Raw genomic sequence first — 16329 nt, 5'->3', positions numbered from 1 at the left:
AATAGAATAATCTGGTCTTTTTCACTGAAAGTTGAGAATTGGAATACTTACTAGCTGTATAGCTATCATAAGCACTGTCTTAAGGGTGAAGGTTCTGTCACAAAGGTCAAATAAATCTTCCAAGCTAGGTCCCAGTAATTCAAGCACCATAGCATTGTACTTTCCACATGGACCAAAGTAATAAACCTGAGGAATTCCATCTGTAAATAAAGGCAAAAAAAAAGCATTACACCTACATTTTATTACAAAATTCAATTCTTACTGTAATTTAGATTACAAATTAAAATATCTAAATTTCTAAAACTTTCCATTTTAATACATGAAAAATTTTCTGACCTCTCATACCTCAACATTCAATTTTTTGACATAAACATACCAGTTCCTTGCTCTAAGAGGACAGGTCAAACAAGAGCTTTCAAATATTTGCCTAAGGAAGAATGGAATTGTAAATATAAATTACAGGATAATTGAATGTCATAGTGGATTAGTTTTTGACCTTTAGACCTGGATTGCAAACTAATCTAGAATAATAAAATTAAAGCTCTGCTCTATCAGCCCAAAGTGTTGTATGTGAAATTGCTGTGGCAACTCAACTCCTTTCAATGGAGTGGAAATCCACCAAGACTGTAATTCAACATAATCCAACCTACACATTTACAGTAGAAGTAACAAGCATATCAATTAGAAAAATGCAGGTTGTGCAAAGATTACTTCCTTTGAAAGATTTGAATAAAAGGGGCTTTCACTCTGCATCTAGCCCAGAGAATACCTGAAAGTGAAGTGCTCAGCAGCAACATGTGTGTGAGAACACACTGGCTGACTTTATCTTGAAGAGCATAAAACTTCAATATAAGTGAAACAAAATCCGGAGAGGCAAGTATCCCATCACCATGTCACGCTTTACTTATTTGTGCACAGTGTTCTGGCCGAGGCTGGCCAGCCAGCTTGAAATCAGTCCCCTTACTGAGGAGATTCTAAATCCCCTGTTAATGTTTTTTTTGCACCCTGGCCCTACAGGAATAGTGCTTATTTTTCTCAGCACCCATGCTGTGTGTGTGCGCGCGTGCACTTAGGTGCAAGACACAGTAAAAAACAACAGGTGTGTAAATAACTTTATTAATATTCCACTTTCAGGAAAAAAACCCATGTGACCAAAGAACCTGTGACAAGCAGATCCTGGTAGGAGCAATATCCCCCGTTAATATTGGTCATCCAGCGCCTCCTGATTGGCCTAGGTTAACAACCCTAGTCAAGGACCTTGTAGTCAACGTGGTTCACTTTGTTCCAATCACTCCATTCCTCTCCCAATTAGTCCAGGGATGTAGGCCTCATCTTTCTCTTGAAGCTTTTCCTGTGTTTTCGCCCCCAGGTCCATTTTCTCGGATTCTGTCTCTGACATGGGTGGTGTGCATTGGACCATAGCCTGTCTCTTGTGCCCACAGCGTCTCGGGAGAGTTTCCTTTTCTTCCAGTGGTAACGGTATCGAGGCTGCTATCATGTTGCCAAGTCAGCCTTTATTTGTGCACAGTACACTAGCTGTGGCCACCCAGCTGGGAGCCAGTCAGCTGAACTTAGGAGCTTCTAATCTCCTCTAAATATTGGTCAGCCAGTGCATCCTGATTAGGGCTGCTAACTTGGACTAATCAAGGATCTCAAGTCAATGAGGTCCACCTGGTTCCAATCACTATAATAAGCAAATTACTTAATTCAGCTCTATCATACCTCTAAAAATGTGCTTGATGAATTTCTTGACGGAGAGAACAAAGCGAACAATCTCTGGCTCACAATTACCATGACAATCTTTAGTACGTAGGTGGTGAGGCTGATAAGTTTCTGGAGTGTGCATGATAACAATCATGTGAGAATATAAGTGGTTCCAAGTCTTTTGTACTGAACCTGTCTGACAAGCTTGAAAAAAGATGAATTCAAAGAACAATTATAGATACTTCAAATAAAGACTTGCTGAACACAGACGTACGATAAACATGCAAACCAACAAATCTATTTTCAAAGCATTTTTAACAAATGATCTTTTATTATGCTGAAGAAGAATAATTGGATTCAAATAGTTATCTCTGCTTTCTCTCCACAGTTGCCGAGTTTCTCCAACAATTTCTGTTTATGTTTCAGATTTCCAGCATCTGCAGCTCTTTTGTTTTAGTTTAGCATTTTTTATTATTGTTAGGTTTTATTAAAAGAAACTACGCTTTTGTACATCTCAACCCTATTTTTCTTTCTCTCGTTTTCTCTTTATTTCTCTTTTGGAAAGTGATTAACATTGTATTCACTATTCTCACTTACTACATACCTTACACTGTTTATTTCACACATCATTCATCTTTTTGGTTCACGAGCCAGTCCTGTTTATACAGCCCCAGAAACTCTTTTAAGGGTGCGATGTCATTCTTCTCACTTTCCCAGGAACACAATGTGCAAGTTTAAACTTACAGGGGAATTTCTAATTCATATGAACCATTACATGAATTCTCGGCCCAATATTTTATGATGGAGGTGACCATCAGTCAGTCCCTCATAAGTCACTGAATAAGCGTAACAAATCAATGTCACAGTACAGAACTGACCATTCATCAATGATGATACTTGAACAGTAATTTGCCCGAAAAGTCGAGCTTTTGCCCAAAATGTCAATTTTTCTGCTCCTCAGATGCTGCCTGCCCTGCCGTGCTTTTCCAGAGCTGAAAATATGTTGCTGGAAAAGCGCAGCAGGTCAGGCAGCATCCAAGGAGCAGGAGAGTCGACGTTTCCGGCATGAGCCCTCCTTCAGCTCTGACTTCCAGCATCTGCAGTCCTCACTTTCTCCTGTGCTTTTTCAGCACCACTCTAATCTAGACAGTAATTTTAATATGCATATTGGTCAGATCTGAATTGAGCTTGCCATCCATAGGCAATATCAGAGTGATGAGGTAAAAACAATGACTGCAGATGCTGGAAACCAGATTCTGGATCAGTGGTGCTGGAAGAGCGCAGCATTTCAGGCAGCATCCAACAAGCAACGAAATCGACGTTTCGGGTAAAAGCCCTTCATCCCCACTTTCCCCAAGCTTATCTCTCGACACTTCAGACTCACTGCCTTTATTCCTGTTGAAGGGTTTTTGCCCGAAACATCGATTTCGCTGCATGCGATTTCATTGCATGCTGCCTGAACTGCTGTGCTCTTCCAGCACAACTGATCCAATATCAGAGTGATAGCAATTTGTTCAGAATTTCAAGCCAAACAGAAAAGTAGCTAATACAACAGTGTCGACAATTTCCTTTGATCTCTGTGTCAAAGGAAGAGAGGCTTTTAGAACAATATTTGCATGCTTAAACATCAGTCAGGTACTAGCAAACTATGAAAGAACTTCTGCTCTGGTATGGGAGAAATTATGCTTTTATCTTAACTGCTGAATCTTAACTGAGTTGGCTTGTTTGCAGGTTTTATATACAAGAATACACAAACAAAAGCTGTACTGATTATACAGAATGTCTCTCATCAAACAATGTACAGCAGGTTTTGCAGAAAAACAGACAATTTTCAAATTCAAACAAATGCATCTCACCACCTGGCAGCATGGTTGCTCAGTGGTTAGCACTGCTGTCTCACAGTGGTAGGAAACCGGATTCAATTCACCCTCAGGCGACTGCCCATATGGAGTTTGCATATTCTCCAAGTGTCTGTGTAGGTTTCCTCCTGGTGCTCAGGTTTCCTCCCACAGTCCAAAAATGTGCAGGTTAGATGGACTAGCCATGCAAAATTGTCCATAGTGCCCAGGGATATGCTGGCTAGGTGGATTTGCCATGGGAAATGCAGGGTCACAGAGATAGGGTAATGGGGTGAATCTAGATGGGATGCTCTTTGGACAGTCAGTGTGGTCTCAGTGTACTAAATGGTCTGCTTCCACACCATGTGGATTCTATGAAGAGTGGTCATGCGTCCAAACTTCACAACTGAAAAGCCCAAACATATGTATCACTGTATTGTACACGTACAGAGATAGACAGAAGACAAACAAAAATGGAAAGAACTGTGGATGCTGTAAATCAGAAGCATAAATATAAGTTGCTGTAAAAGCTCAGCAGGTCTGGCAGCATCTTCCTCAGAACTGGTGGTAGCTAGAAAAATGTTTGTTTATATGCCCCTTTATATGCCTTTCCTTGACATCTGTTTCCATTTCTGGCGATAGACTGTCTACTAAAATCCACTATAAACCAACCAACTCCCATAGCTACCTGGGCTACACATCCTTGTGCCCTACTTCCTGTAAAGACTCCATTCCATTCTACCAGTTCCTTCGTCTCCGTCACATATGTTCCAATGAGGGCATCTTCGACAAGGGAGCCTCTGAAATGTCCAACGTCTTCCTCAACTGAGGATTCCCCAGCGCGTTGTTGACTGGGCACTCAAACGGGTCAGTTACATCACCCGCCCATCTGCCCCCACCCCCTCTCTTCCCTCCCACAACAGTAAAAGGGTTCCCCTTGTCCTTAACCACCATCCCACCAGCATCCACATCCAGAAGATCGTTAGCCGCCATTTCCGCCACCTCCAGCGAGATGCCACAATCAGATGCATAGTCATAGAGTCAGAGATGTACAGCATGGAATCAGACCCTTCCATGCCGATCAGATATCCCAACCAAATCTAGTCCCACCTGCCAGCACCCGGCCCATATCCCTCCAAACCCTTCCTATTCATATACCTATCCAAATGCCTCTTCAATGTTGCAATTGTACTAGCCTCCACCACTTCCTCTGGCAGATCATTCCTTAGACATACCAACCTCTATGTGAAAACATTGCCCCATAGGTCTCTTTTATATCTTTCCCCTCTCACCCGAAACCTATGCTCTTTAGTTCTGGACTTCCCGACCCCAACTCCATCTGCCACTTCTCAGCCCACTGGCCCATCTGGACCTTCCCCTCCTTTCCCTTGTCTGACTTCCGCAGGGTTCGTTCCCTCTAGGACTCCCTGGTCCACTATTCCTTCATTTCCAATGTACCCCTGCCACAACAGAGAGAAAAAAAGCATGTAAAATTGTTATCGGATCTTGAATCAGTTGGGGTAAATGAGAAAGCTGAAGTTTCACCATGGCATTCTCAGGCTCTACTGTCACATTAATAGAAAGCAGGCAGTGTGATTTTACTGATTTACGGGAGCAGCTGACACCAGTGAGCCAGATTATGTGTCTGCAGCATTAAATCAAGCTCTGCATCCATATTGCATGGGTCCATACTCTATGGCAACTGAATCAAGACAGTGGGAAGTGAGGAGGAAGAAGCCACACTTCAAAGACTACTGCAGCAATGAGCAGTACTTACTCTGTACATGGAAAGGCGGGGGAAAGGGAGGATAATGGAATTTGCTCAGCATACACTTAACTAGGGTACAAATCATTAGCGATTCCCATCACTAATAATTTAGTGTGATTAGACTATACCTTTAGTGGTGAAGTTTTTATGACAGCCTATATTTTTGGTCTCACCGATTTGTGAAGATACATTCCTTGTCATCAAATTATGATTGCTTCAATATTTCGAACCATATTCAGAACACAGGCCCAACCATAGCTGTATGGTTGATTTGTAAAGGCACCAAGCAGTATATCAAATCAAACCTACAGCTGAGTGGCTTTTAGACATCATAAAATTTTTATTTTAAAAGAAAACTGCAACTCACATGGTAACATTTCTCAGCTACTTTAAGTGATGGCACAAAGCCCAATGCAGGCATTTCAACAGTTGCTGGTACAGTTCAGATTTATTGACTCCTTGTTCCTGCACTACACAGATATCAAGTTTTAGTTGTGACTTCTCACAAACCCATTGCAGCACTAAGTGTTTCCCCTCTGTTCAAAAGCCAATGTTTAAAGCCTAAAATCTAAGCAACAAATACTTTAAATATAGAGGTCTTTTGAGGAAAGCTCTAAACCTGAAATATTGACCAGGATTCATTTTACCTAATGCTGATGAATCGTGTATGCTCAGCATTTTGTGTGATAGTTTTATTTAGTGAAAAGTATCATTTTGAGCTAATTAGATTTAATGGTGTTATGCACTCCATGTTTAAAAATTGTTCAATTTGAGGCTCTAAATGTTTTAAGGTTGTATAAAAGCTGATCTGCAAATATAGATTTCAGTGATCAATACATCCCAACATATGGCTCCTCGGAATGATCATGAACAATGAGCATGTTTCTCAAGAATACAAATTCCACAAGTTTGGCAGGGGCGCTACCCTTGCAATACGGCCAACCACATCTGGCGGCTGCACTCTTCTCCTAGGTCCATGGGGATAGTAGATCTAGGACTGAGGATAGGAGTCCCAGAATCTTTACTCCACTTGTTTGGAATCTTCAAAGAATTTTGCACTGCAGCTCAGGGATCTGCTACTTGGTAAATGTTAATGTTATCTGCTATTTTGGTGTCTGTTAAATTTTCTCTCTTATCTTTCACGTTGAATGTCACTAGGTCAATCCAATGCTCAAAATCCAGTTCAAACTAATTCCTTTATCACCAATTGTCATCCCCATCATCCATTTATTCCTCAAATCTTCCACCTGGTTGTATAATCTCCACAGCAGTGGCCTTCTACATCCCTTTTATCAATGTTCTTCATACTTCTTCACAAAGCAGATCAGGGCGGCACCTGTCCAACTCCAGAGAAATTTTGCATGGCACAGATATTTTGGTGCCTGGGATATCTGCTGTTCAGATCCCAAATCCTCTTCTCATCTGACTCACCTGATCCTTTTCCACAGTCAATCCTTGCGTGATTAGCTATGATCTTACTGAGTGGTGCATCAAGCTCATGAGGCCTAAAGGCATCCTCCTACTGCTATTTCTCAAGTTCTTAGGAATAAAATTGAGGTATAAAGTTACAATATTATGTTGCAGTTCTAAAGGGGACATGAGCAATCAAGCCTATAGGCTTAAGTCTCAGATGGAGGGAAGACTAATTTGGGAAGCTGGTTAAAAAAGAACAAATTTATTTTATAAGCAAGAGCAGAGTACAAAAGCAAGGAAGTCATGCTACAGCAATGCTTAGACCTCAGAGAGAGTATAGTGGTAAATTTTGGACAGAACACTGGACTGAATCTTACATTCTTTTTGCTTAGTCTAAGACAAATTTGTTAGAGGGATTCTCACGAGGTCAAGTGAGCTTTCTTGCTTATTTTTGAAACCAAAAAGGCTACATTAATTGCTGTTCCCCTCCTGATGGATTGTATCACATCTGATATCCTCCTCACCTTAGTATGTACAATTCCCAAAAGAACTTGCCAGTCGCAGATGTCCACCCAAAGACCAGCAACACCATCTTTGAAAGCTAAAGGTAGACTGACATTTGGAAGCACACCTCCCCGTTATTGGAGATTGAGAAAGAGAGGTGGCTGAGAAAGGGTAAGCTCTTGGTGGACAGTGTTGTCCAGACAACAGGAGTCCTCTTCCCGGAGGAGCTGCAGAGGAGGTTACATCACCACCCTGGTTACTGGGCTGCAGCGCAGAAAAAAGTCACTCTGCTCTCTGCTACCTCATGCACACATTGTATCAGAGCCATCACACCTACCTTCCAAGGCCCATGCTCTGACATCCTCACTGATGCATGCAAAACATTACCTCTTGTTAACCACTATGCTCCCACATCATTAACCCTGCATGCCCTCCACTCATCCACTTACTTCCTTAGAACACTTCAATATTTCTATCTCATCAGCACCAATAGTCACCAGAATAGATTGGGGGGTGGTGGACAAAAAAAAAGAGGTAAATCAGGGTCCTCACACTCTATAAGGTCGGAATACTTGTACTCACAGAAAGCTGGGAGCACTCTGTGGGGCATCCATGTCCCTCCAACCAAGTACCTACTTGTTATCTCTACTGTATGACAACATGTATGTGCCACGTGCCAAGGGGTCTCTTCTGTACATATGATTCGATCAATCAAATGACTACTGAGTGGCACAGGCAGCTACCTGGTTGTCAACTGTGCCAACCGGCACTGAAAAGCAAGGCTGTGGGCATGCTGGTGGGTGACAGGTGAATGCACACTAAGACTATAAGCAGCCTTGGTAGGCTGACTGGGGGCAGTGGGCTGAGTGCCTGAACTGGTGTGGCTACTGTGCCTAATGCTGCCCTGCTAGGCAAGTCTGTGCTTCCAGGGCATCCTGACAATATGTCCCCTCCTCACATTCACTCTCTTTATATTGCTGCTGAATCACACTAAAGCTCTATGCAGGGATTGTGCATTGAAACTTAATGCTGCTTGATGCAGCTTCTGCACGCAGAGCATAAAGGAAAAGATCTGCCTTGATAACTATAAACTCTTGTGCTAATAATCTTTGAAGAGTTCTGACATTTCAGTCACAGAGATCAAAGTAACATTTTGAACTTGAAAGGGATTTTGACTATGAATTTTAGAACCAATTTACAGATAACCTAGCCAATCAAAACCCATAAATCTATCATAAATTTATGCATCAGAAAGGGACAGCCAAAGATTGAGTACATTATATAGTTCATCAACTCACAATATACGTTAAGTTATACTTCAAACATAAGATTTAACAGCTCATGAGGAGTTGAGAATTTACCCACAGCTGTCCCTGTTTCGTAGCTGGTGAGTAGGCCAGCCTGGTGAATAAGTCACATGTCAGTCAATACATCATTGTACAACTGTTTGCACCCCATGGGAGCTCCAACAGAATGGCAGTACAAGATGCTACAATCTTCACAGCCAATTTTCTTTCTTTCCTGAAAGCATTGCCCAATGTCAGGATACAGTTCCATAGGTGCCAACAATCCTGCATTACCTCATCTAAGTGCTCCAATTTTCATGTTTAAGTTAGACACCAAAAACCTACAATCTTCAGCGTGACTGGAGAACACTGATGATTCGGAGTCATGTCTACAGCCAATGGTAGCATCCCAGCTCAAATAAACTAAGAACAAAGCAGTGACTGCACTTGGGATGCTGTCATTTGAAACTTGGAACAAGTTTTGATACAAAGAAGAAATAAACTCAAACAGCGCAGCCTTAGAAAGATTCACAAACCTCCAGGCTTAATGGGGAAAACAAAACGTTCCAACACACATTCACTCGATCAACTGTCACTTATATACAGTTAACTTTGCAATTAAAAGCATATTGTATAAGAGAGAGAATAGATATACCACCTACAAGGGATGAGTGCGGAGATCCTTCCATGAGGCCATCCACTTGATGGCCATTTTGGGATTAAAAAACAGTAGTCAAAAAACAGAGGTGAACAGAGTACAGATATGTGACTTCTTACATTCGAGAGGGAGACACATTTTAGCTTAGTGCTTCATGTACCCATAACATTCAAATGATTTCAAGAATTTGACAAAGACAAGAAAGCATGCATTTCTGGGTGATCAAGCCAAAACAGAAACAGGGCAGAATTTTCTCAGCCTCTGAACAATGTCAAGGCAGTTGGAAGAACACCGCGAGAACGGAAAAATTATAGTCTTGATGTTGAGAAAAATCAGAGTCCAATTTTCTGCCTCGATAAGAAACTCACGAATGAATGCGTTCAGGCCTATTTGCATATATTAGCATCCCATCATTACTCTAGCCTACCTCATTTATGTGCAGGTTGCTATTTTCCCCAAATAGAAACCAGATGGTGCCAATCCCTGTCCTGAACGACAGGTCGCCAGGTCCTCTCCAGTTGTCCATTGTTGCCAGCACTCTGCAGAATCTTGTTAAAGCTCCATAGGCAGCATCAGCAGTGCCCTCCATACAGACAGACTGGCATCAACAAAGCACCAGCTTCACCAAGTCATCAAACATCTCAGATTAATTTATCATAGAGCAAATAACAACATAAACAGTAATATTAGGACACTAATCATCCTCGACTACAACATTCTGTAGGAATTCCTTTCTTGTAAATAATTGTTGTGTCAATACTTAAAGCTTACGTTGAGAGCGGAGTGAAAAGTGGCTGTAAAGTATGTTTGCATATGAGAAAATGAGTGAATGGTAGTGCATTTACAGGAGGGCGTGGGAAGGTGAGGATGAGGGAGAGCAAGAGTGAGAGCGTAAGAATTTACAAGTTTTACTGATTATTTGCTTTTAGAGAGAGACCAAGAGAAAACACTGAAACAAGCATGGAAAATACCCTAGATTCTGAGAAATTCCTTCAGCATATGTGAAATGTGTAAAATATAAACCAGCAGTGCTGCAGGTGGACTCATTTCTGTTCATCAGTCCTCAGGCGTGGTTCTGTGTGTGCACATACCTTAAACTCCTGTGCATTCTCTTAGCAACATAACCCATATAACCAGCTTTATCTTAAGCGCTAACTTAGAAGGTAAGTATACATGCGTATAGATATGTACTTGTTCGTGGAAATGTGGTGAGCAGCACTCTTTTTACTCCTGGGTTGTGGGCATCACTGGCTGGACCAGCATTTATTGCCAATCTCTCGGGCCCCTGGAGATGGTGGTGGTGAGCAGCCTCCTTCAACTGCTGCAATCCATGTGCTGTAGCTTGACCCACAATATCTTTAAGGAAGGAATTGTAGGATTTTGACCCAGTGACAATGAAGTAACAGTGACATATTTCCAAGTCAGGATGATGAGTGGCTTGGAGGGGAACTTGCAAGTGGTGGTGTTTCTACATATCTGCTGTCCTTGTCCTTCTAGATGGAAGAATTTGTGGGCTTGGAAAGTGCTGTCTAATGATCTTTGGTGAATTTTTGAAGTGCATCTTGTAGATGGTACACACTATAAACCATCTGTGCCAAGTTTAGACCTAAATATGCATTTTAGCAATTAAAAATGGGAACAAACACCAGGACAGCTGACATGCTGTGATCTACCATATTTTCAACCAGCATTATTGTTAATCTGAAGCTGAAGACAGGCTTTCGGAGGAGTTCCAGAAAAGCTTTATGAAAAACATTTCAAGCTTGCAGAATTACAGTAATGTGGATAGACTTTAAAAGTTGGACTGAAGGGTCTGTTTGTGTGCTGTACAACTCTATGACTCAATGATTCTATAAGTGGTTCGTCTTAAAGCAAAGTGTACTGATTTGGCAGAAATGGTTAAAATTTCAAACAACTTGGCTAGAGTCAATAATTTTATTTCAATGTCTAATTTTAATGTCTGATTGATAATCAGAGAGTACAATTTAAATGTTTTCGGTGGTACAGTCAAAAGTTATACAAGTAAAGATATTTTTAAACAAGAAACGATCAGCACTTGGCATACTGCACAGCAGGGTGCCCGATACAAATTCATTGATATCCTTCAGATAGGGAATTGGGTAAATTGTTGAAAAACTGTTAGGCTAAAGGGAAAGAACAGTGAAAAGGACAAAGTGGATTGTTCATAAAGCTAACACAGACAAATGGCCATCTCCTGCAATGTACTATTCAATTTGACGATTCTCATCAGCTTTCAAACTTTTCCTTCATTGGAATGCTGTGACTATTCACCCTGTTCCTGTCACCCCTTCATATGTGGCACAATCTTTCAGAAAACTGTTGTGTTCCTAAGCAATGATTCCCAAACCAAGAATAGAAACAGGGCTGGGGAAATTTTTCATCATTTTCCTCACTAACCCAACCAACCATTAAATATAAATGCCACACACTAGCAACTTCTCTCTGGGCCAAGTTATCTCTGCTCTCTAAGGTAGTTTGAACACTGCAGTTGGTCTTGATTTCCCTTTTCCACAAAGTGTGGTGCATGTGTGTTGTTTGTGCCTTTTTGTATACAAGCAAGTGAGAAAAGAGGAAATTATAAATAATCTTTAGAATAAAAAAAGGTTTTTTCTTTGCTATTCACAGCCCTAAATGAACTGGTTTCTAGACCGCAGCCATCCTGAGTACGGGCTAACAAAATATGCAAATAAAATAATTTTGCAACATCACAGCTAGGTCTTACCCCCAAAAAATGAGTTGTGCTCACAGCTGCATTCACTGCAATGAAAAATAAATGTTTATTAACTCAATTCGGTGGTTTTTATATCAGCCAAGTGGAATAAATGTAAGGCTTTCAAATTTTATTAAACATAGATTTATTTATTATCTGTACATTTTTCTTTCACCTCAAATTCTACACTATTACTAATACCTCACTACATCAACTCAGTCCAAGCAACTCGCAATTCAAGTAGCCTTTAATTTCAGAAAAATAAACTTCTTTGATAGAGGAAAGTCTAACATTTGCTTTCATCCAGAAAGAACTATTAACCAAGTCTTTTTGGAAGGGTGGAATTTTTTTTTAAAATGACCTCCTTCCCACCAGCATAAGGGGACAAAACCATGTAGCTGGCATGGTGTCAAGTTAACATTTCAAACCATAAGTAATTTTTTTTTCTCCAATAATTTCAGGGTATTCAGATCATCTCCCAAAGAGAAAGAGCAGAAAGATAGAGCACTTGCCCTGCAACAAGACTTCAGTTTATACTGATTGTAATTTGTTAACAAATGAAGGTATTTTGGAATACGGTGTTGCACAAGTTAAGCATACAAAACAACTATTTAAAAAGATAATGTAAATCAGAACAAAACTCAGTGATCTGTACAATGCAAATCAGGAGAAATGCAGTTTGGGTGTCAGTTCCTGGCATTGTATACAAACAAAGATTTTGTAGCTGAGCTTTCAATTCACAGTAGAGTAAAACTGAAAAAGCTACTTTTGCTGGAATATGGCAATACATATGGTATTAAGAACAGGAAGAAAAGAATAGGAGACAACTAAGAAATTTGACCAAAAATTATAAACAGAAATATAACTGGTCAATTGTACCACTTGTAACCAGCATTAAACCTAATACTTAGTAACTAGTAATCACATTATACTGTAGTACACAGTTTGAAAGGTTAAACAAGGACATATTGCCTCAAATGGCTCTTTGCGGCCTGTGCAATCAGGCTACAACTATACAGCAGCTGCATTTCATACTCCCTTCATGACAGAATATTAACTGTAAAGCTTCTGCAACCTACTTACACCAAAATACAGCTGGTGTACAATTCAGACTAAATTGAGCCTCCACAACAGCATCTCAGAACTGATTTAAAATATTCTTCACAGAAAGGAAAGATTTCACCACTTATTTCCATCTGAAATAAGTATTCTCAATACAGCATTCACATATAATAAAAGGTATTAAGACACAAAACACAATGAGAACCTTGGAGGATGCTACTCGAATAGACTGGTATTAATTGACTTCTACTTCATCATGATATGATTTTTTCAAGCCAATGTCTTAACAACTCCAGAATAGGAAAAATAACAAAATAGTAAAAAGAGGAAAGGAATGAACACAGGATAAAACAATCTAATTTCTGATGAATTAAATGTTTCTAACAAGGATGGTAGCAACAAAAAGTGAACAACACAGCAAGCATCATTATGTTGAAGGAACAAATTGGGGTGGGGAGTTCAAGGAAAGGATGAAACAGTAATCATCCCATCAGGAATCCTCAATGGTCTTTGCAGTGTAAACCTGGGATCAGTGGTAACATTCTCATCCAAATCCAAACTTCAAGGGTTCAAGGTCCACCTTAATACAGTCCCAGGCAGTGTTATTTTGCCAAAGATGCTAGTTTGTAAATGCAGCATCAAACCTGTTCACACCTTAGACACAGACACGATCATCTGAGAAGTAGGGGCAAATTATCCAATTAGGAGACAGGAATATATTGAGTGTTAGTTAACTAATAATCCAGGTTCAAATCTCATCATTACAGTAAAATCAGAATTCAAAAAAATCTAAAGCCGGAGTAATAGTGTAACCACTACTGATTGTTGTAAAAACCTACCTGAGTGTTTGCTAAACTTAAGGAAAGAAATCTTTTGCCCTTCGTGTTTGATTCTGGAGTCATGAAGCCATTAGTGAACCAGAAGGGTATTTACAATTAGGCTAGCTTTTTATCCCAGATTCTCATTTAGTTAAAATTTCACCATCTGTCATGATGGGATTCAAACCTAACTCCCCAGAGTATGCCAGTACATCAACACTGCATCCTCCTTTAACTGAAGGTAGAATCACTGGTATTTTATCTGTACCACCAATGTTGAGCCGAATTGACTGCCCTGCTTACTTACTAAACTACACGACAAGAACAATGTGATTGGACCAAACGTAGTGCGACAGAGATTCACCAGGATGTTGGCCTGCGATGGAGTATTTGAGCTAGGAAGTGAGGTTGGATAGGCGTGGGTTGTTTTCTTTAGAGCACAGAAATTTAGGAGGGGGCCTGATAAAGGTGTACAAGATTATGAGCATAATGGAAGGATTAACAGAAAGCAGCTGTTCCCCTTTGTTGGACAGGTAAATACTGATGGGGCATAACTTGAAAGCGAAAGGCAGAAGGTTCAAAGGGGATTTGAAAAGTGTTTTCACCCAAACGTGATGGGGGTATGGAACGCACTGCCTGGGAGGGTAGTTGAGGCGGGAATCCTCACTACCTTTAAACGGTATTTGGATGAGCAACTGAAGTGTCATCATGTTTAAGGCCTAGTGTAGTAAGGTGGGAACAGTGTAGATAGGAGTAAACTTTTGATGGTACAGGCTTTAAAGGGCCAAAGAGCCTCTTCTGCACTGCATGATTCTATGATTCTGTTCACTTCAAAAATAGTTGACAACCTGTGATGCAGTTTTAGATATGATTGGGGGGAAACATTTTATCAATTTGTTTTTAAATGGCTGTAGAAACTCTGATTATGTTTGGTAAATCAAAGACATGTTGTCAAACTCATTGTGAAATGCACAATTTTCTAACCATTCCAGTTTTAGTAGCTCTACTACTAAAAAATACAAATGAGGAACATTATTACACCTTTGTAGTTAACCCGTTCAATACATCCGAACAAATGCATGTGAACTAGTGTTACTTCTTTGTACAAAAAAGAAAGGAATTCTAGACAATGCAAGTATTCCACGTACACTGTTGAAATATCTACAAATGAGGGGTTGAAAGAACACCTAGGTATTTTAACAGATTCAAACAATCTAACAAAAACAAATTGGCAATCAGCAAAAACAACAGAATGCCGCATTTCTCAGCCAAAACAGGACACTTAGGAATTGGCATACATTGTTCTGGTTAGATGCACGTTAAGCACCATGCCTGATCCTGGCCACCAAGAGAAAAATGATCGACAAACAGCACTACTGGTAGTGCAGAGAAAAGCCATCAGAAAATGATCTCATGCGTCAATAGACAGTTGTGTGGAAAACCAGGACAGACCTATTTTTTCAGCCAGAAAGAGAGATGTCTGATACGTGTTCATAAGGATGTATTCCAAGTGGGAAATGGTTAATCTGCAATACTGCCTTTAAATCAACAAAACTAATATAATGGGTTCAAATGAGTAAAAGGTAACTTCAGGATTAATTTCAGGAACATGGCTTCACACAGAGATCAATATTTGCATGAAACTTTGAACGAACTGGTGAAGGCAGAAGTCACCGGAATCTTATGAAATAGTAATTTCCAACAAAGGAAGGAGTATGGGGTCATTCTGGTGGGATGAATTAAGATACAGTGACTAGACGCATTCATCCATACACCTCTTGCGATGTTTTCTATAAAAATTTGATTACTGCGCACAGTACGAAGAGAAACAACACCTGCTCACTCCCAGTGGAACATTATGTCCCTAGAAACATTTCACTTTTCTTCACCATATGTCTATTTATAACTTCCCTTTTTCCCAGAGAGCTAATTTCTTGCAATATTTGCATTATCCTAGATGTTGAAACAGACCACTTACGTTTGTTAAAGTTTCAAGAAAGTGTCCTGCATTTGATATAGAAGTGGTCAATTTCAGCATTGTAAACTTCAGCTGCAAAAATATCTATTCAAACACAAATATCAAAATTTGCAATAAAATTCAAATCTTTTTTCTTTTCTCAGTCCCTCGGCTCGTGAAATGCTTATTCCCATACCTCTGTAACCTGTAGATTCCAAAACACACGTGGTCGATCCCAAAGACCAAAGAACAATACAGCACAGCAACATGCCCTTCGGCCGTCCAAGCCTGCACCAACACATTTTGTACTTCCATACTAAAAATGCCCTCATTTATAGGATCCGTAATGTAAAGCTCTATTCCCTTCCTATTCATGTACTCATCCAGGTTCTTCTATTGTGTCTGTTTCCACCACCTCCTCTGGCTGGATGTTCCAGGGACTCATCATCCTTCATATGAAAAACTTGCCTAACACATATCTTTTAAACTTATCACTCCCCCCCTGCACCTTGAACCTGTGTCCCCTACTAATCAATCCCTCCACCCTGGAAAAAAGCCTCATATTTTCCACTCAATCCATGCCATTCACA

General features: G+C 40.3%; 1 protein-coding gene across 7 annotated transcripts in view; it reads right to left on the bottom strand.

Moving 5' to 3' along the window:
• The window catches only part of LOC132823718 (casein kinase I), a 229006-nt gene that overhangs the window by 103461 nt on the left and 109216 nt on the right, over positions 1-16329 (bottom strand). For all 7 annotated transcript variants that reach the window (XM_060837715.1, XM_060837724.1, XM_060837706.1 and 4 more), the window contains exon 5: positions 52-200. In XM_060837715.1, the coding sequence (XP_060693698.1) occupies positions 52-200 (149 nt within the window). The remainder of the gene's footprint in view (positions 1-51; positions 201-16329) is intronic.

This window comes from Hemiscyllium ocellatum, chromosome 2, assembly GCF_020745735.1.
Source record: "Hemiscyllium ocellatum isolate sHemOce1 chromosome 2, sHemOce1.pat.X.cur, whole genome shotgun sequence".
Classification (NCBI taxonomy): Eukaryota; Metazoa; Chordata; class Chondrichthyes; order Orectolobiformes; family Hemiscylliidae; genus Hemiscyllium; species Hemiscyllium ocellatum.
The sequence above is the reverse complement of the archived record's forward strand: the minus strand, read 5'-3'. Positions and strand labels throughout refer to the sequence as shown.